This window comes from Parasteatoda tepidariorum, chromosome 3 (assembly GCF_982258835.1).
Source record: "Parasteatoda tepidariorum strain Cologne lab strain chromosome 3, Ptep-v5.0, whole genome shotgun sequence".
NCBI classification, from domain to species: Eukaryota; Metazoa; Arthropoda; class Arachnida; order Araneae; family Theridiidae; genus Parasteatoda; species Parasteatoda tepidariorum.
Window position 1 is genome coordinate 117854321 of NC_141757.1, and position 17486 is coordinate 117871806.

Consider the following 17486-nt stretch of genomic DNA (forward strand, 5'->3'; position numbering starts at 1 on the left):
CTTAACAACCACTGCTGTAGACTATATGAAGCCATGGACAAATTAGTGCATATTTACTGATGGAACGATGCAGCTTTTTTTTTCTTCAAAAATTTTTTAATGTTTTGTAGACTGCTTTTTTTGTTTGTTTTTTTTTTGGAATTTTTTTTTTATCATTTCGGATTTTTTTTAGTCATTCTCTTAAGTTTCGCGGACGAAACCCGAAGGATGCCCGAGAATGTAACATGCGAGATAACAGCCCGTGTTATCCCACCAGATGTCTCTCGCCTTAAAAACATATCGAACTTTCTCGATGTAAATGAAGAGTTAGTTAGTAAGTATGTTTCTGTGTCAAACTTGGAACCTGTGTGGTTCGAGTCTGCGTGGCAAACAAAAAGACTTTATCTATTTTTTATAGCATGTCTGTGTGACAAATTTTAAATCTTCAATAAGTTTATGTTTTTTTTTAAATTATTAAATTTATTTGTTATGTTTAACGTAGTAGTTATTTCGTATTAGTATATTTTGAAGCAGCTGGGCATTTTGAAATAAATAAAGAAATAATATTTTTCTTAAATATAATCTTGACCTCGTTCGGGATTAGAGCCACGGACCGTCAGTTAGCAACTTAAGGCTGCAAACCACATAACCCTACCGGTTCACCTAGGCGTCAGACTTAAAACACGCTCTTTAACTAATTTCTGCAGTTGGTCGTGGAAACCAATGCTATGCCCCATTATGCACCCCTTGAAAAAAATGATGATATGTAAAAAATGATTATTTTTCAACAGATATTTTTATTCTTCAAATTAATGAATCTTAAAATAAATAGAAATTGAAACATAAAATGAATAGCATTTTTTAATGAATAATTTTATATTGCGTTATTTTTTTTCACAACTTTACGCTTTTATTTCAAATCACTTTTTTATATTTCCGTCTGGCAAGTCTCAAAAATGAGGGCCTACTTTTGACCGTTCGAAACGTGTCGGTTGTTTTTTTTTCCACTGTGTCGTTTTTTCTTCAAGCAATTGAAGTTTATAATGAAGCTTCTTTATAATTTATTCATAATTACATGATCGAATGACATTAGTGTAGAATTCGGCAGATATTTTAACTGTGTATTATTAAAATTTTACCTCTTCTATAAACATTGCAAGTCTTATTAAAAAACAATAATTTCAAGATTTAAAACAATTAAGATTGAAATTTTTTTATCTTCAAAATATCAAATTACGATGTCAACAAGTTAATGTTAACATAAGCCATTGTTGTCTTAAAATAAATTACTTTTACATATAATTAAAATAAATTCAATTCATAATCTTTCGACTCCACTTTAGTTTCAAAGTTGAATATGGAAAATGCTTGTAAAATGAAAATTATTTAATTGGTTTAATTTAAGCAATCAAAATAGTCACTATTTCACTTTTCTGGAGATGTTATTTGCATTAATATACATTTTAAAATAATTTTATCAGAAATCTTATTCCAAATTGCAAATATTTATTTTCTTTCTAAATACTTATTATATTCATAAATATTGCTTGTCTAATTTCTGAATTGTTTACGTATTATAAAGAGTGCTGCAATATTTTGAAATTATCGCATACATTTTAATTAATGTTGCGTGTAAGTAAAAATTATATTTAATATTACTAGTCCTCTAATTTAAATTTCTATTCATTTATGTAGTTAATGGTTACAATTTCAAAAAAAGAATTTAGCATATATTAAGTTAATTTATAAATTGATAAAGATGATAATTAAGAATAAATATCTATTTTAAAAATGTTTAGTATTTTCGAAAATAAATGTAGAAGCTTAAATTTTGGACTTTTATATAAACATTCATTAAAATGTTCTGTCAACGTATTAAAATTTATACTAATAATTTTAATTATTTTGAAACAGAATTGGTAGATGATTACTGTGAAAAACAAGAAATAAAACTATAAATATTGAAAAAACAAGAGGCGGAAGTTTGAATGATATTTAAAAATTTTGTGACAGCTTTAAAAAGGAAGTAGAATCGCGAAACGGACAAGACCATATGACTCAAGTTTGCGTCCCAAAACTCAGTAGGGTTACTAAGTACTTATATTCGAAACGGACCCGAACAAGGACGATAGTTAATGTAGCTTGTGGAGGTCACTCCTCAGTATAGTTTGATATGTTTATGTCCATTTAGAATACAGGAAGCTTTATCTTTTAATTTCTTTCACACTAAATTAGTGGGATATCGCAGCACACCGTTTGACTGAAAACCTGATTACAGGTGAGAAGTAAAACTTGAGAATCGCATAACAATTTATAACAAGAAAAGACATTGTTTGCTGAAATGTGGTGTTCTGCAATCCACTATTGTAATGCTACTGTATTAGGTTATAATCAAACAAAGAGATCCACAATCAAAGAGATTCAATACAGCATTTGTGGCAATTAATTAATGCTTTGTTGATGTTCGGTGTATTTAGTTTTAATGGACTTATTTGAAACATTAAAATTCTGTTATTTGCACTGTAAAAATTTCCGGATCAAATTACGGTAAAAATAACGACACTCGTTTACTTTTCATCGTAAAATCCATTTTTCCCAAATCATGTTGCGGATAAAAAAAAACAATTTACTATTGTTACAGTAATAAATAACGTAAACTCTAATTTATCTATTTCCAATTAAATAACCATTATTGAAAACATTGCGGTATAATATATATGTCAAGGTAAAAAATTATACGTTATGCTGGATTTTACTGATGATGCACTCAAAGTGCCAGTACTTTATGCCATAATATGATCTGGAATATTTTACAGTGTAGTACCATTAGCTCGCATTGTATTATCTCTAATAAAGTTTTATGATTATTCTTGTGAATTTTCGAAATTTTGTTCCTTGTGACTACATACTCCTGTAGTTTTCCATCAGAAGTTATACAAATATCAATCCTTATGATGTTCTTTACCAATCCTAGTAGTTAGCAGTACCATTTTTAATACCCTCCTTGGTCATAAATTTTATAAACATCAATATCAAAGGAAAGTTTTAAGAAAATTTAAAGTTTTAAATATTAAAAAAATTTCAGAATAAAAATAATTAATTTCTACTTGTATGAAATAATATAAAACTCATAAATTAATATAAAACTCATAAAGTAACATAACACCTTTAAAAAAATATTTTTAAATTGAACTATCCAGTTTTAATAAATTTAAATTTAAAAATAAAATAGAAACTTGAATGCAGCTAACGGGTCTTAGTTTTATTAAACTTTATTCCAGATGAAATAAACTTAAAAAACGGGATTAACTAAGAGTTTTAAACCTTTCAGTTCTTCTCACTTAATTGAATCTAGCTTTTGTGCATTTTGCTGATAAGAGGATGGTTTTATGTTTTATTTATTTTGCTCTTTTAGCTCGAAAAAAAACGGCTGTTCCCCCTTTCATTCTTTTAAAATGAGTGAAGATTGAAGGAATAACTATTTATTTTCTCTCTTTTAAAGATCAACTAATGCATGTTTAATGAAAATGAAAGTAATGTCATCATAGTTATTATTAAACTGTCTTGACTGATTAAATCTTTCAGAAAGCATTAAATTAATAACATGATGATAAAGTTATTACGAACCACTATTTTTCTAATGTATACTAAATTACAGGTTAATAGATTTTTTTTTCAAAGAATGCTTTCTTTTTCAATTTGCTTAAATTGTGAGCAGTTTGTTAAGTGGTGTTGTTTAAGTTGTTTCAAGAGCTTATATCTATTAAAGTAATGTATTTGCAATTCTGGAAACTAAATTTTTGTTTTAGAGAATGGTGTTTGGTAATTGTGAAGAATAGATAAAGTAGTTTGCATTAGAAAATATTATAGAATATGCAGAAAATACTTTAAAACTAAGAGTAATTAAAGAAAAATTAAATATTATATAGAGGGCAGCGTTCGTGCAACTAGTCAACTCCTGGATTCGGATGCAACTACAACGATGCTTTCTTAGAACACTGTAATTATTTTCTTTTGAGTCAGTTTCCTTTTTTTTTAGTTTTTTTTGGACAATTAATATCTTTTTTCCATATTTTTCATAACACCAATTTAGAAACATTAAAACTCCAGTAAGTTAGATTGTTTTAGAAAGGAATTTCTATTTGCGCATTAGAAAGCGTTACGAAATCGTTACATTGTTAAAAACGCTTCGAGATGCTTCGTTTTACTTTCAAGTTTATAAACCTACTTAGATATGGACTAAGAATTACATAGAGATTAGGATTTTAACTTTTTTCTTCAGAAACATACCCCCTCCCCATTTAAATCATGAATGACTGCCAGTGAATCAAATCAACGAATCAGTTAGGGTAATAATCAGTAAATAAGTTAATAAAATTATTAGTTATTCAAAAAAAAAACACCACATTAACGGAATTGTAAAGTGGGAGAATTATCATACTAGTAAATTAATAAATCATCATATTAATGGATCAGTAAATCATTCTCAGTAATCGTTAGCTTATCAAGAATGCTACGAACAATTGAAAAGAAGATCTGTACATCCGTGAATGGATATATAAGTAAAGAGATTAATCGGTGATCAAGCGTTATAATTTGTTTATGAATAAAAAATGTGTAAATGAATAAAAAATATGTAAATAAATAATTTAAGTGACTCGAGGTGATGTTGCATGATCTTTGCAGCATTTGTTTCTTCTCGTTATTTTATGAATCTCTTTAACGTATCCATAATTGTAAAAAATGAAGCATATTAAAAAATTCGTATTAAAATCTTTATTAATGTAACGCATGTACCGTATTTTATGGAATAAATAAACAGCTCAAATGCCCTAAAATTTAAAATTTTTATCAAAAGTAACAAACAACTAAATACTAAAACGCACAAATGAAACAAGATTAATTGCTGGAATGAAAGCATTTCTCCATTTCAGGCAGGCATCTGATTAATTTTAACCGTATAATTCCAGAAATTTAAAATAAGAAATCAAGATGTATCATAATTTTGCGTTAGGTATCAAAAATAAAGTTAGCGAAGCGAAACACATTTAATTGAATGCAGAGTGGGGTCCTATTTTGAAATGCCTGTTAAAGAAAACAGTCTTTTGACGTTTCTGAAATTGCAGTTTCTTAATAATTGTAATTAATATGCTCTATATAATTGTTTCGTTTGACTTTAATTTGAAAATGAAGCGTTTGCTTAGATCATTTTTCCTCTTTTAGCATTTTTATAGCTAGATTGAGAAGAAGTTATTTAAAGAAATAATTAGGGCAACTCTTCCATGTATTCTAGCACTTTTGAAACTTACAATTTTTAAATAACTTCGAAATGCGCTTTATCTTGCTAACGAATCTAGCTTTTAAATTTAGCATTAAATTGTATAGGTACGAGGGTTGCTATTTATATTTCTGGCCTAATAATGAAAAAACAAATACGTAGGATCGAAATTGGTTTATTGTTTTTCAAAATATTCTCCATGATGATCAATACACTTTTGCATGCGTTTGAACCAATTTTCAAAGCACTTTTTCCAGTCCGATTGAGGTAACTCCAAAACATGCGTTTTGAATGCATCAACCGCTTCTTTGGGGGTCGAAAATCGTTGTCCACGTAATTTATTTTTGATGTGTGGGAATAAGAAGAAGTCATTGCGTGCCAAATCAGGGCTGTACGGCGGATGACCCATCAATTCGATCTTTCGCTCCGTCAGAAATGCCTTTGTTTGAGTCGATGTGTGAGAGCTCGCATTGTCATGATCAAGAATGATTCACCTGTTCTTCTGCTTTTTTCGAATTTCTCCGATGACTTCTGGCAAACAAATGGTCGTGTATCATTCAGAAATGACCGTCCTGCGTTGCTCTAACACCACTGTTACCACATGACCGTTAATGCCGAAGAAACAAGCAATCATTTACTTCGATGTGCTTCTTCCTCGAACAACTTTTGTTGGTTTTGCCTCGTCTTGGAAGACCCATACAGTTGATTGCTGTTTTGTTTCCAGCTCATATGCATAGATCCATGATTCGTCACCTGTGTAGATGTTATACACAGCCTTTGATGTACCTTGAACGTATTTTTCCAACATTTTCTTGCACCAATCGACACGAGCCTTTTTTTGAGCGTTTGTCATATCATGCGGGATCCAACGCGAACAATTTTTTTTTACGCTCAAGTATTCATGCAATATTTTATTGATGCTAGTCATACTAACGTCCAAAGACGCCTCTATCTCACGGCATGTCGCATGACGATCTTGCTTTATCAGTTCACGCACAGCATCGATCTTTTCTGGCACAACAGCAGATTTTGGACGACCTGCACGGGATTCGTCCTGGATCGAACATCGACCACGATTAAATTCGTTATACCAATTTTTTACAGTGCTGTAGGATGGCGCTTTATCGCTGAATAAGGAATTAAGTTCATCGAAGCACTCTTGTCTTGACAATCCACGTCGAAATTTATGAAAAATAATGACACGAAAATGTTCACGATTCAATTCCATTTTTTTGAAAGAGAAGAACTTTTCAATTTACTGTCAACAACACAAATGAAGCTATAATGGTAAATCGTCTGCTGAATTTATGTTTAAAAATATCAAACTTTCGATTAAAATCGTCTGCGGTCGCCTAGCAACACTTACTGTTGCCAAGGCCAGAAATATAAATAGCAACCCTCGTAATAAAAAACATTTTTAGTAAATGATAAAGATTATATCTATGTAAAACACCAATTTTTCATTCGGTAAATTTATAATATTATTTTCTCATTTGTTTAAAAAAGCAGACACTAAGTGTATACGAGTCAATAGATTACAGTTTTTGATAATACTGTACCCGAAAATCTGGTAGCAAAATATGAAACAATATCTTTCACATTTTTGTCCATACAATGAATAGACCAATAGGTAAAAAACATGTTTATGATGTTTATTATATTGGTTTTTGGTAATACTATGCCTGCAATCCTTGTAACAAATAGGAAACAATACATTGTTATCTTTTTGCCTATGGTAAGACCAATAAATTAAAACGTGTTTATGATGTTCAATATATCGGTTTTTAGTAATACTATGCCCAAAATCCAAGTTGCTAATATGAAACAATATATTTTACCTTCTTGTCGTCCATACAATATTACGACCATTTGGCAAACAACAAAGTTTATGATGTACATTTTATCACTTTTGATTAAAAACCTATTAAGGTAAGTATATTTTTTTCTCATTCGTGCACATACAATGTAAAAAAAAGAACAATAGACATATTCATGATGTTTACTTTATCACTATTGGTTAATATCCTATCCATGTATTGAATATAAATTTATAATTTTCGCCCTTTCACTCCGACAAAGTTTAGTCCAAATCAAAGTAATAAGAACATCGTTATATTCTTCATTTCATCACTATTAATTTAGAAACTATTCGCAGAGTGGATATAAAATAATATATGTCACCAACTAGTAACTAAAATTGTATAATTCCGAAAAGGATCATTTGAAATTTTTTAAAAAAAGTAGCATATTTAAAGCTTAATTTTTCAAGTACCATTCGACCAATTTCGATCAAATTTTTTGTTCTGCAATATAAAGTTGCATTGTTTAAAATGACGATGCTTTCAATTTAAAACTTTTCAAATTATTATTAAAAAATATAATAATAAATAAAAAAATACTCAAATAAAAATTATTTTTTGAATGGTATTATCTTTAGATAAACAAATTTCATAATTGTGAGCAGAAAGTTTTTAATTAGCTTAAACTGTTCTCGAGATCTATCGAAATATGCAAAAGTAAAATTAGCATCAAGTGGTTTAAATTCTTACTGCTCTCATGACTAAACTATTTCGGGCGCATATTTCCTAGAATTCGGTTACCATTTATTCAGAAAAAATACATTTTTTATTCATAACGTCTACATTAATTAAAAAACACATTTAATGTCACCTCTTTGAACTATTAAGATTGAGTTGTAGAACAAGAAAATCCAGCCATTTGATCAAAAGTTAATCAAGGTGTTACGTTCTATTTTTCTTTTTTTTTTACTCACAGTATATGCGAAAATATTTGATGTTGCACTTATCCATTCCTGCGTTACTACTTTTGAAATCAATTAAGTTGAGTTTTTTAATCCAATTTTTAATATATATATATATATTCAACTGAGTTCTGATCAATTTTGTTAAGCTTTGAAGGTGATTAAAGTTCATAAAATAGGTTGGTAAGGAACATATACATGTTCATGTTGCATTAATTTTTCTTTCTAAATTATATGGACTTAGATTCCAAAAAGGAAATTTTCTTTTATGTACTGTGAACTAATATATATAGAGCTTTAACCCTATATTCTTCTTAATGCAAAACTCTTTACTAATTTTCCATTTTTAATATTGTTTTTTTAGTAATAATTTTCTGGCAGCATTTTTTTTTCGAAACTCTTCACACCTAACATGTTCATATTTTTTAAAATAAATGGTAGTTCTGAATGCAGCACAATAATTACAGAAATTTACGCATACTAGTGTAAAAATCACATATCATTCAATTCAGAATAAAGTCTATAAATCTTTCACTGTAAAAATTTATCAATCTTCCTAAGTAAAATATATTTTTAACAAACATATAATGCGTGATGTTATTCTAAATGGCTGCCGTTACTATGAAACGGAAAGAGCTTTTGTTAAAGCAAAATGTAAGATTTTAAAGTTGAAGACCCTGAGAATAAATTTGAAAGTATCTGTTACGGATGGTGCGGAAAGTTCCATGCAGCTGTCGAGTATTATACCGTAAAATTAGATTACCGAATATTCAGCAGCGAAAATATACGGATGCATAAACATGAATATCCGAGATCAAAATGTTCGTAGGATTTTCAGAAAACCGTGATTGCAAAGTTTCACAAATAGTAAAATGAAAGTTTCGATTTTACTTGTGGGAGCACAGCTTATTCTGCGATAGCCGTAAAAATAAACTATAACCGTAACTTTACACGAACTACGACTCAAAAATGTGTGTTTATTTTGCATTTTTTATTATATCATTTTAAGTAGTATTTCTTTAAACATTTTTGTGAAACTATAATACATAGAATAAACACTTAGTGGTTTTAAAAATATGTTTCGATATATGTCTTATGTATGCATAATTTGTATTCGTAATTTTGTTGATAATAGTTATGTCATGTAACGTGCAGAATATTTTGCAAATAAATTGCTCTATAACTCTTAAATTATGGAATAAAGATGGTAACGTATCTAACAATAATTTCATTTTATCCAATTTTCGTTCAGAAATTAATTTAAAATTTGCAATAAAAACTAAGTAACGTTTTCGGTTTAACTCACGGTAGTCGGGTAGTCGGTTTAGCACATTTCGGTCACGTAGCTGTGGAACGCTACCTAAAAGTTTCATTAAAAATTAAGTGGCTTAAGATTAAGTTTTCGTATAGCTGAGGATAAATTCAAAATGAAATTTGTTAAATATAGAGGAATAATATTTGAAAAATTTGCTAAACTTGGCATGATTTTATTAAAAAAAATCAGTGTGCTTATTAAGTGCTTTGAAATAATCAGTAATGTTTTATAGTGCTCACCGCTCCGAATATGAGACGACTTATTGCATGGCTTAGTAGCCAAAAACGTTTGATGCTAATAAAATATTTGGAAAAGAAAATAACACAGACTCTTGGTAAATGAGAAAAAACAAAAGAAAATAGTGATCAGAAAAAGGAAACTAACGGTCGCAGATAGGTGATTGGTCACAGCACTAGATGCACTAAACAATTGAGCAGGAAATAAACAACAAAAATGCACAAAGTGAGTAAAATCATTTGATTAGTATTCACAAGTTCAAAATATTTGAAAGGTATTATATAAAAGGAAAAATACAAAGTTGGTATAAAATCAGTCGAATAGCTCTTAAAAAAAGAAAATTTAAAAACGCTCATTTTTTAAAATTTTATAATTAAAAATGTTCGTCAATTTTTATCAAGTATTGTATTTATATATTTAAAATTTTTCGATTTAAAATGTAAATTGAAAAATTTGTGTGCATTTCCATTCAATATTTTTTGGCCCATTATTTCGTAAAACATTAAAAAACTAATGAATGGTTATTAAAGAATTATTTTGCATGCAATTATTTTTGGTAAATAAATTTCACTATTGCTTGTAAACTGTTATCGCTAAAAAAAGTTCCCGAAATATTGCGGAATATGCGAAAAATGAAATTAACAGCGAGAATTTATTGAGACCCGATTTATCAGATTGCAACTACTTCCCACATTTTAAGATTCAAAAATCAGAATTCCTGAAAATGAGGAATCATGGAATGCACTTTTTGTGTTTAATTTCGTATTTTTCTTGGAATAGCCATTGTTTATTGATAAATTTGACGTCAAACTTTTGAGACCTTAAGATTAGAACATATCTGTGTGTGAAAATTTGATAATATAAACTAAGAAAAACTATTCATGTTGAAATTTTTTTTGCTCAAAATACAAGATAAAGAGACAGTAATAAAATTCGGTGGTTATATCATGATACCTTATAGCATGGCGTAAAAACCATTTATTTGTTTAAATTTACTTTTCTGTTTTGTATTTTTTACTGAACGTGCAGTAATAACAACTATGATTTTAAAAATCAAAATTTCTGGCTAACTGCTATCATAGGAACTGAAACATTAACGAATAAATTATTTAAACATCGTATATTTTCGTTTTGAATCATAATTTATCATAATTGTTTTCTCCATGTATTTCAATAAAACGTTAATAATCATGATTATAGTTGAATTTATCCCAGGTTTAGGACTCATCGCAATTTTTCTATGTAACATTTATTTGAAAAAAAAAACGAAATGTATTTTGGCTTTTTAATACCATGAATCTTCTTCCTTTTTGTATAAAAATAATAAAACAATTTTATCAATAAAACACTTATGAATATTACTTTTTCTGTAAATTGCTCTAATGAAAATAAAACATTTTATCATTTTTAAACGAAAAAAATACCCTGTACTTATATTTTTATTTGAAAATATTCAGTGACAAAAATATTCTGTATCAAAATCTTTAATAGTAACAGGCAGGTGGGGAATGAAGTTTAACACGTATGATAATTTATTTACATTTCAACTGAGATGAAATGTTTTTGACAAAATATAAATACAAAATATATATATTTGAGGTTTCTTTAGAGAAATGTCTTGACATATTTTGATTAACAGAAAGAATTTATCCCTCTTTCGCATATTTCAAAACCTAGAAATGTCACATTCTTCAATAGCGATGCGGAATACATTAGGATTTTGATCCATCGTGGTATAATGTATTAAAATATTTTTAAGAGATTGTATAAAATTTATTGATTATTTTTCTTTAAAACTTTTGCTACAAATTAAAATTTTCAGCATTTATCATTAAGATATACCTTATTTATTTATAACTTAAATGTATTTATTGTTCCAGATATTTCTATCGAATGTCTGAGATACGTTTTGGCTTAAAAATGCTATTCAAAATGCTATTTCAAAACTGCTCAATGCCTTTTTAAAGATATTTAAAAATAGGTATTATTTTTTAAATAAAGAGTATTTTTGAACATAGATTTATCGTTATACTGATACAAACTATATCCATTATTTTGCTTTCAAATTCGGACTAGAAATTTTCTTTACTTATACTTCATGTATATACATATAATGTACGTATTTTAAACATTTCTATCTAATGTCTGATAACCATTTTGGTTTGTAAATATATTTATACTGCTTCGAGAGTATCGATAAATCAGCTTTTTTAAAGCAATATAAAAATAGATTTTAATTTTCAATGAAATCTATGCAATTGAGTATTTTTGAACCTAGATTTTAATTCACAACGCTATAAAATACATCTATCTTTTTATACAATTTTTTTATTGATTAAAACTCAAGACATTTAAAACTAAGGATTACGTTATTTACTTATAATTCAAATTTATTTTTGCATTTCTTTTTAAGGTCGTAAAACCAATTTTGGTTTATAAGCATATTTATAATGCTTCGGGACTGTTACTGAATGAGATTTTTTAAAGCAATTTTAAACTAGACTTCATTTTTTTATGAAGTAGATGCAATAAATATTTTTGTACCTGATTTTTACTTTATACTACTATAAAACGTTTCCATCATTTTTCTTAACAATATATGCTATGAATTAAAAATTATAGTATTTATATTAGAAACTATGCTAATTGCATATAATTCACAAATATTTGATGTAATATGAATATTTATATTCAGTGTCGTAAAAAGATTTTCGGTTTACAAACATATTTGTTTTTTTTTTCAATGAATAAATGTATAAAATGAATATTTTAAAATGCTAAACGAATATTTTAAAACCATTTTAAGAATAAATTTTATTTTTCAATGGGACTTATACAATAAAAGGTTTTGTACCTAACTTGCACTTTATACTACTAAAAAATTCATGTATTATTTTTCTTTACAATTTATGCAATGAAATAAAAACTAATGACATTTATAATTAAAAACTATGTTATTTACTTATAATTCACAAATATTTGTGATAATATGAACATGTCTATTTAATGTCTTAATTCTTTTTTCGCGGATGGTAATAACCATATTTATGCTGTCTCGGGATTTTAACTAACGTCCCTTTTTTAAAACAATTTTAAAAATTCTGTTTTTTTTAAATATACTGCACGCAATTACATTTTTTAAATAAGTTTTCGCTTTATAATACTTTCAACTGGTTTTTTTAGTGTAATATTGTAAAAAAGAATCATTTCCAAAAGCAGTGTATTTTTTCATTAGAGAAACAAAAGTTGAAGACACAATGAAAATTTTATATTAAACTAAAATAAGTATACCACTTAACTGATTTGTGTTTACTATTTAATTAAACTAAAAAAATAAAACTCTCAACTTCATAGTACTAAATAAATCCCTTGACTTCATGTTTTTGTTTTGTTTTTTTTGCATCAAAGATTATGGAACGGTAAGAAAAAAATTGTTTTTTCAACGTTATAAATAACCTCTATAATATACAATCAAATTTTTTAGAAAACTCAAGTTCATAAAAAAATATCTGTTGAGGTTACTGTGGTTATATTTAATAAGAATATCTATTGAGATGACGAATTTTAATTAACTATAAAATCTTAAGCAGTCCTTTACCAATTAGATAAATTAATAAGATGCTATTAAGTCTCAAATTTACACTCAAGCACTCAAGAATAATTTATAAGAACAAAGAAAAATACTGAAAGTAAAAAAAAGAAACCATATACGTTGAACTCTACATCCAGTCTCTTTCATGAAAACTGATATCTCTTTTTCAAATAACATATGTACTTGAAGCTTTCTTTTTCTTGTTTTAGTGGTTGAAAAAATACAAAAACATAAATAAAAAACATTTCCTGGAATGGATTACTTCATATTTTATTCTAAGCTACGAAGAAGTGTATATATACATTTTTGAAAGTAATCTTAAGTCTCAATGATAAAGATATTTTTTATTAACAATTTAAAAAAGGACATACGAGTATTTATTTCCTGCGTTTTGGTATAGTGCGTATTTTTTTATCTAACTCTGAAAAACAATTTGGTTGCATGCACAGTGTGCTCACGTATTTATTCGTGAATGAAATATACTTGGATTTAATTTTAATCGAGACAATAATGTAAATTAATTTATACTAAAAGAGGAAAATAAGTAATAAGCTACGCTTTTAAAAAAATTGTACACAGTCGACACAATTTTTGGAGTTGTGGTAAACTAAATAAGGTATTAAGTACAGAACTGTTATTAACTTGCACAAAATTGTGTGAAATTGACGAAATAACACTTGTGTGAAAGAATTAGAGTGAATATAATACTAAAATGAGCTTGTTTTTCAAATTAAATATTTTTGCTATAAAGCCATGAATTGATTTTAATGCGCATGAAAATATATGTTATCCGTAAACAAACATGCAGAAAAAAGAATAAATAAATGAATAAAACTATAACAATGAAAATAGTAAATAAAATATTTGACTGTTTGTGCTGTAAAAAATTTCCTTATCACTCATATTCCTATTTCATTTTATTTTCACCAATATAAGGAATTAAACAATCATTTGCTTCATCAAATGAATTTAGTTTTCGTCAAAAAAAAATATTATACTAATGAAAAAATTAATCAATAATTGGAGCATTTAAATCCAATAAATTTATTTGTATTTCGTTTCATAAAAAGTGAACAATTTGAGGATTATACTCTGTGTAAGAACAGTTTAGCCATTTAGTACGACGCTGATAGAAGAAAAATAGATTTTTTATTTAAATGGCAACAGTAAAGAAAGTGTATAAGCATATTATAAGAAAATAACTCGCTATCTAGTGATCAAACAATCTCAGTTATTCAGATAAATCACATGACTCCGGTTTTTCGTGGATTAATTGCAAACTGGCATTAAAAATTCACGCCCTTTAATTATCCTGTAAGAAAATTTTCCTGAGTTGGATTTTACATTTTCTGAAAACGTTATTTTCCTTTCGGTATAAATCTTAACGGTAATTGCAATGATTACGCAGCCACTAGATTTTGTTAAAATGAATAGCAGCTCAATCGCAGCTGATACAACAAGTAAGTAGCAGGTTTCATCTACAAAAATGACTTTCAGGCTGCATTCTATGCCATGGAACGTAGATAAGTTGTCGATTATTATTTTATCATCCTTAAAATGAACTTTCTTCTTTTTTCAAAAAAAAATCTGTCAACCATTTTAATGTGTTATTTAACTTTTAAAAATATGTAAATAACTCGGTATTTTTTTTGATGATTACTTTTTCCGAACTCACTGTATATTTTCTATCACTGTTATTACAGTTTAAAATAAAGTGATGTGCATCATGCTTTGGCCAACTGTAAGCACGCTTTTAGCAAATATATTATTTCGTTTTTAATATTTAAAAAAATAAAAATGAAAAATGTATTTTAAGAAAAAAGTACTCAAAAATGTTTTTTGAGTTGAAAATTGAACAATACTTAATTTAGTTTTTATTAAAAACATGCTAATTAAATTTTACGCTTTTCCTTCATTTCAAAGATGTTTCATTTCCATCATTTCACAGATGATTAGCATCTCACAATAAAGAATACTTCCATGATAATGTTACACTTCTACTATGGTGACCAAAAGTTGGAAGAAGCTCAGTGCTAATTCGTTCAGACATCAGTAAGATATTTAAAATTAATTATAAAATTCTTTGGAAATACGATAATTATCTCATTATTGTACTAGGAACCTTGCGAACTGGAATGAAAAATGCAATACGAGTAGCTGCAAAAGAACAAATTGGTAAACTAACATCAACTTAATTAAAGAGAAAAACCGGTCAAGCAAAAAGCATTCATACAAAATTTACATCGGATTTTTAATTACAAATAACATTGGGCTTTAAATTCCAAACAGCATTAACTTTTAAATTATGCATATCTATTGAAATTAAATTTCAAATACCTTAGGGTTTCAAATTACAAACAGCTTTCGGTTTTTAATCCCAAATAACATTGAGTTTAAAATTATAAATAATACTGGGTTATGAATTACAAATAACATTAGTAATTAAATTACAAATAACACTGAATTTTGAACTACAAATAACATTGATTTTTAAATTACAGATAACATTCGGGTTTAACTTAAAAATAACATTTGGTCTTAAATTACGAATAACATTGACCTTTAAATTGCAAATAACGTTGTGCTTTTAATAACAACTAACATGGAGTTTCAAATTACAAATAACACTGTGCTTTTAATAACAAATAATATTGGGTTTTTTAACACATATAACACTCAGTTTTTAATTACGAATATCATTGTGTTTTAAATTAAAAATTATATTTACTGACCAATCAAATGCACAAATCATAGTCAAGCTTGAAATTCTACTTCCCAGTTTAACAATTAACTCCTTTTGTTTTTAATTTAAAATTGGAATCCAAACATTTTGCATCAATCAAATCAATTCAAAGCAAATTGAAAAAAAAATCTAAATTATCTGGCTTATCTCTATTGATTTTAAACCAGAGATAGGTTGTTTAAACCCACATTTAAATATCCACATTTGCATTGTTTCTTTAAAGTACGGTTAAAGATATTTTCACGTCGACTGTGATACATTTTTCTTGTGTCACCCTATTTGCTTTCTTATAATAATTTCAAAACTAATGTGTGCACCGGATTTTCTGCTTCAATTATTTAATTGAGTTCGGTAAAGTTTAAAGGAGCACTTTAAAAGTATTCCAAGCCCTAACAATTTAAGACAAAGGCTTTTGATTGTTTGATGTGTTGAAAAGGGAATTTTCTCTTTAAATATCAACTTATTGTCAAATATTTCTTTCTTTTTCAATTCAGAATCAACACAAAGTCTTCTCATAGAAATCTGAAGTCTTTGTGCGACGGGGAAATAGAAAATGATGTTTTGACGCAAATGTATTCCGTATGGAAAATAGCTAAAAGTAAAAGAAGTAAATGGTGAAGGAAACGGAATTGATTTTCGAGTGTAATAAAATAAGTATTTTTATCAGTAGCTACAAAATTTGTGTGAAAATTCCAATCTTAAATTAATAAATAAATTTAATTGTTTTAAAATTTATGCGTTTGATTTGAAAATCTGTACAATTATTTTAATAAAACATTGATAAAATTCAATTGCGAATGAAATGAATGGAATTTATTTTTTCGTAGAATAAGATCTAATACAAATATTACAATTTTTTGACTTACCTCGATTGATTTTAATCCAAAGATGGTTTGTTAAAACCCACAATTAAATTAACACTTCAACATTGTTTCAGTAGAGTAATGTTAAAAGTACTTTCAAATAAACAGTAAAACATTTTTCCTTATTGCACCCTATAACTCTACAATAATAATTTCACAGATAGTATACGCTTCGGTTTTCCTGCATCAGTTATTTAATTGAATTTGGCAAATATTAAAGGAGATTTAGAATTCTCTTTAAAAATATTTCATCCGTAACAATATAAAGTAAAATAGTTTGATTGTTTTATGTGTTGAAAAGGGAATTTTCTCTTTAAATATCAATTTATTGTCTTTCATTTTTAAATTCATCATCAACACAAAATCTTCTCATAGAAATCTGAAGTCTTTGTTTGGCGGGGAATAGAAAATAATATTTTGACTCAAATCTATTCCGTTTAAAAAATAGCTAAAAGTAAAAGAAGTGGATGGAGAACGAAAAGAATTTTCATGCATAATAAGAGAAAGATTTATATCAGTTGATGGTAAATTTAAGTGATAAATTAAAACAATTAAAATAATATATTAGCGTAAACTAATATATTCATTCAATTCTTCTAGGTAGTAAATTAAAATATGAATGAGATTGAAAATATTAATGATTTATTTTCATAAAATATTGATGAAATTTAAATGTAAACGAAATGAATGACAGATAAAATATAATTGATTTTCTTGT

General features: G+C 27.1%; 1 protein-coding gene across 1 annotated transcript in view; it reads left to right on the plus strand.

The window, feature by feature from the left end:
- Positions 1 to 207: 207 nt before the first annotated feature.
- LOC147814226 (uncharacterized) overlaps positions 208 to 17486 on the plus strand; it is a 38422-nt gene continuing 21143 nt past the window's right edge. The window contains exon 1 of the mRNA XM_087160279.1: positions 208 to 313. Within this exon, the coding sequence (XP_087016405.1) occupies positions 208 to 313 (106 nt within the window). The remainder of the gene's footprint in view (positions 314 to 17486) is intronic.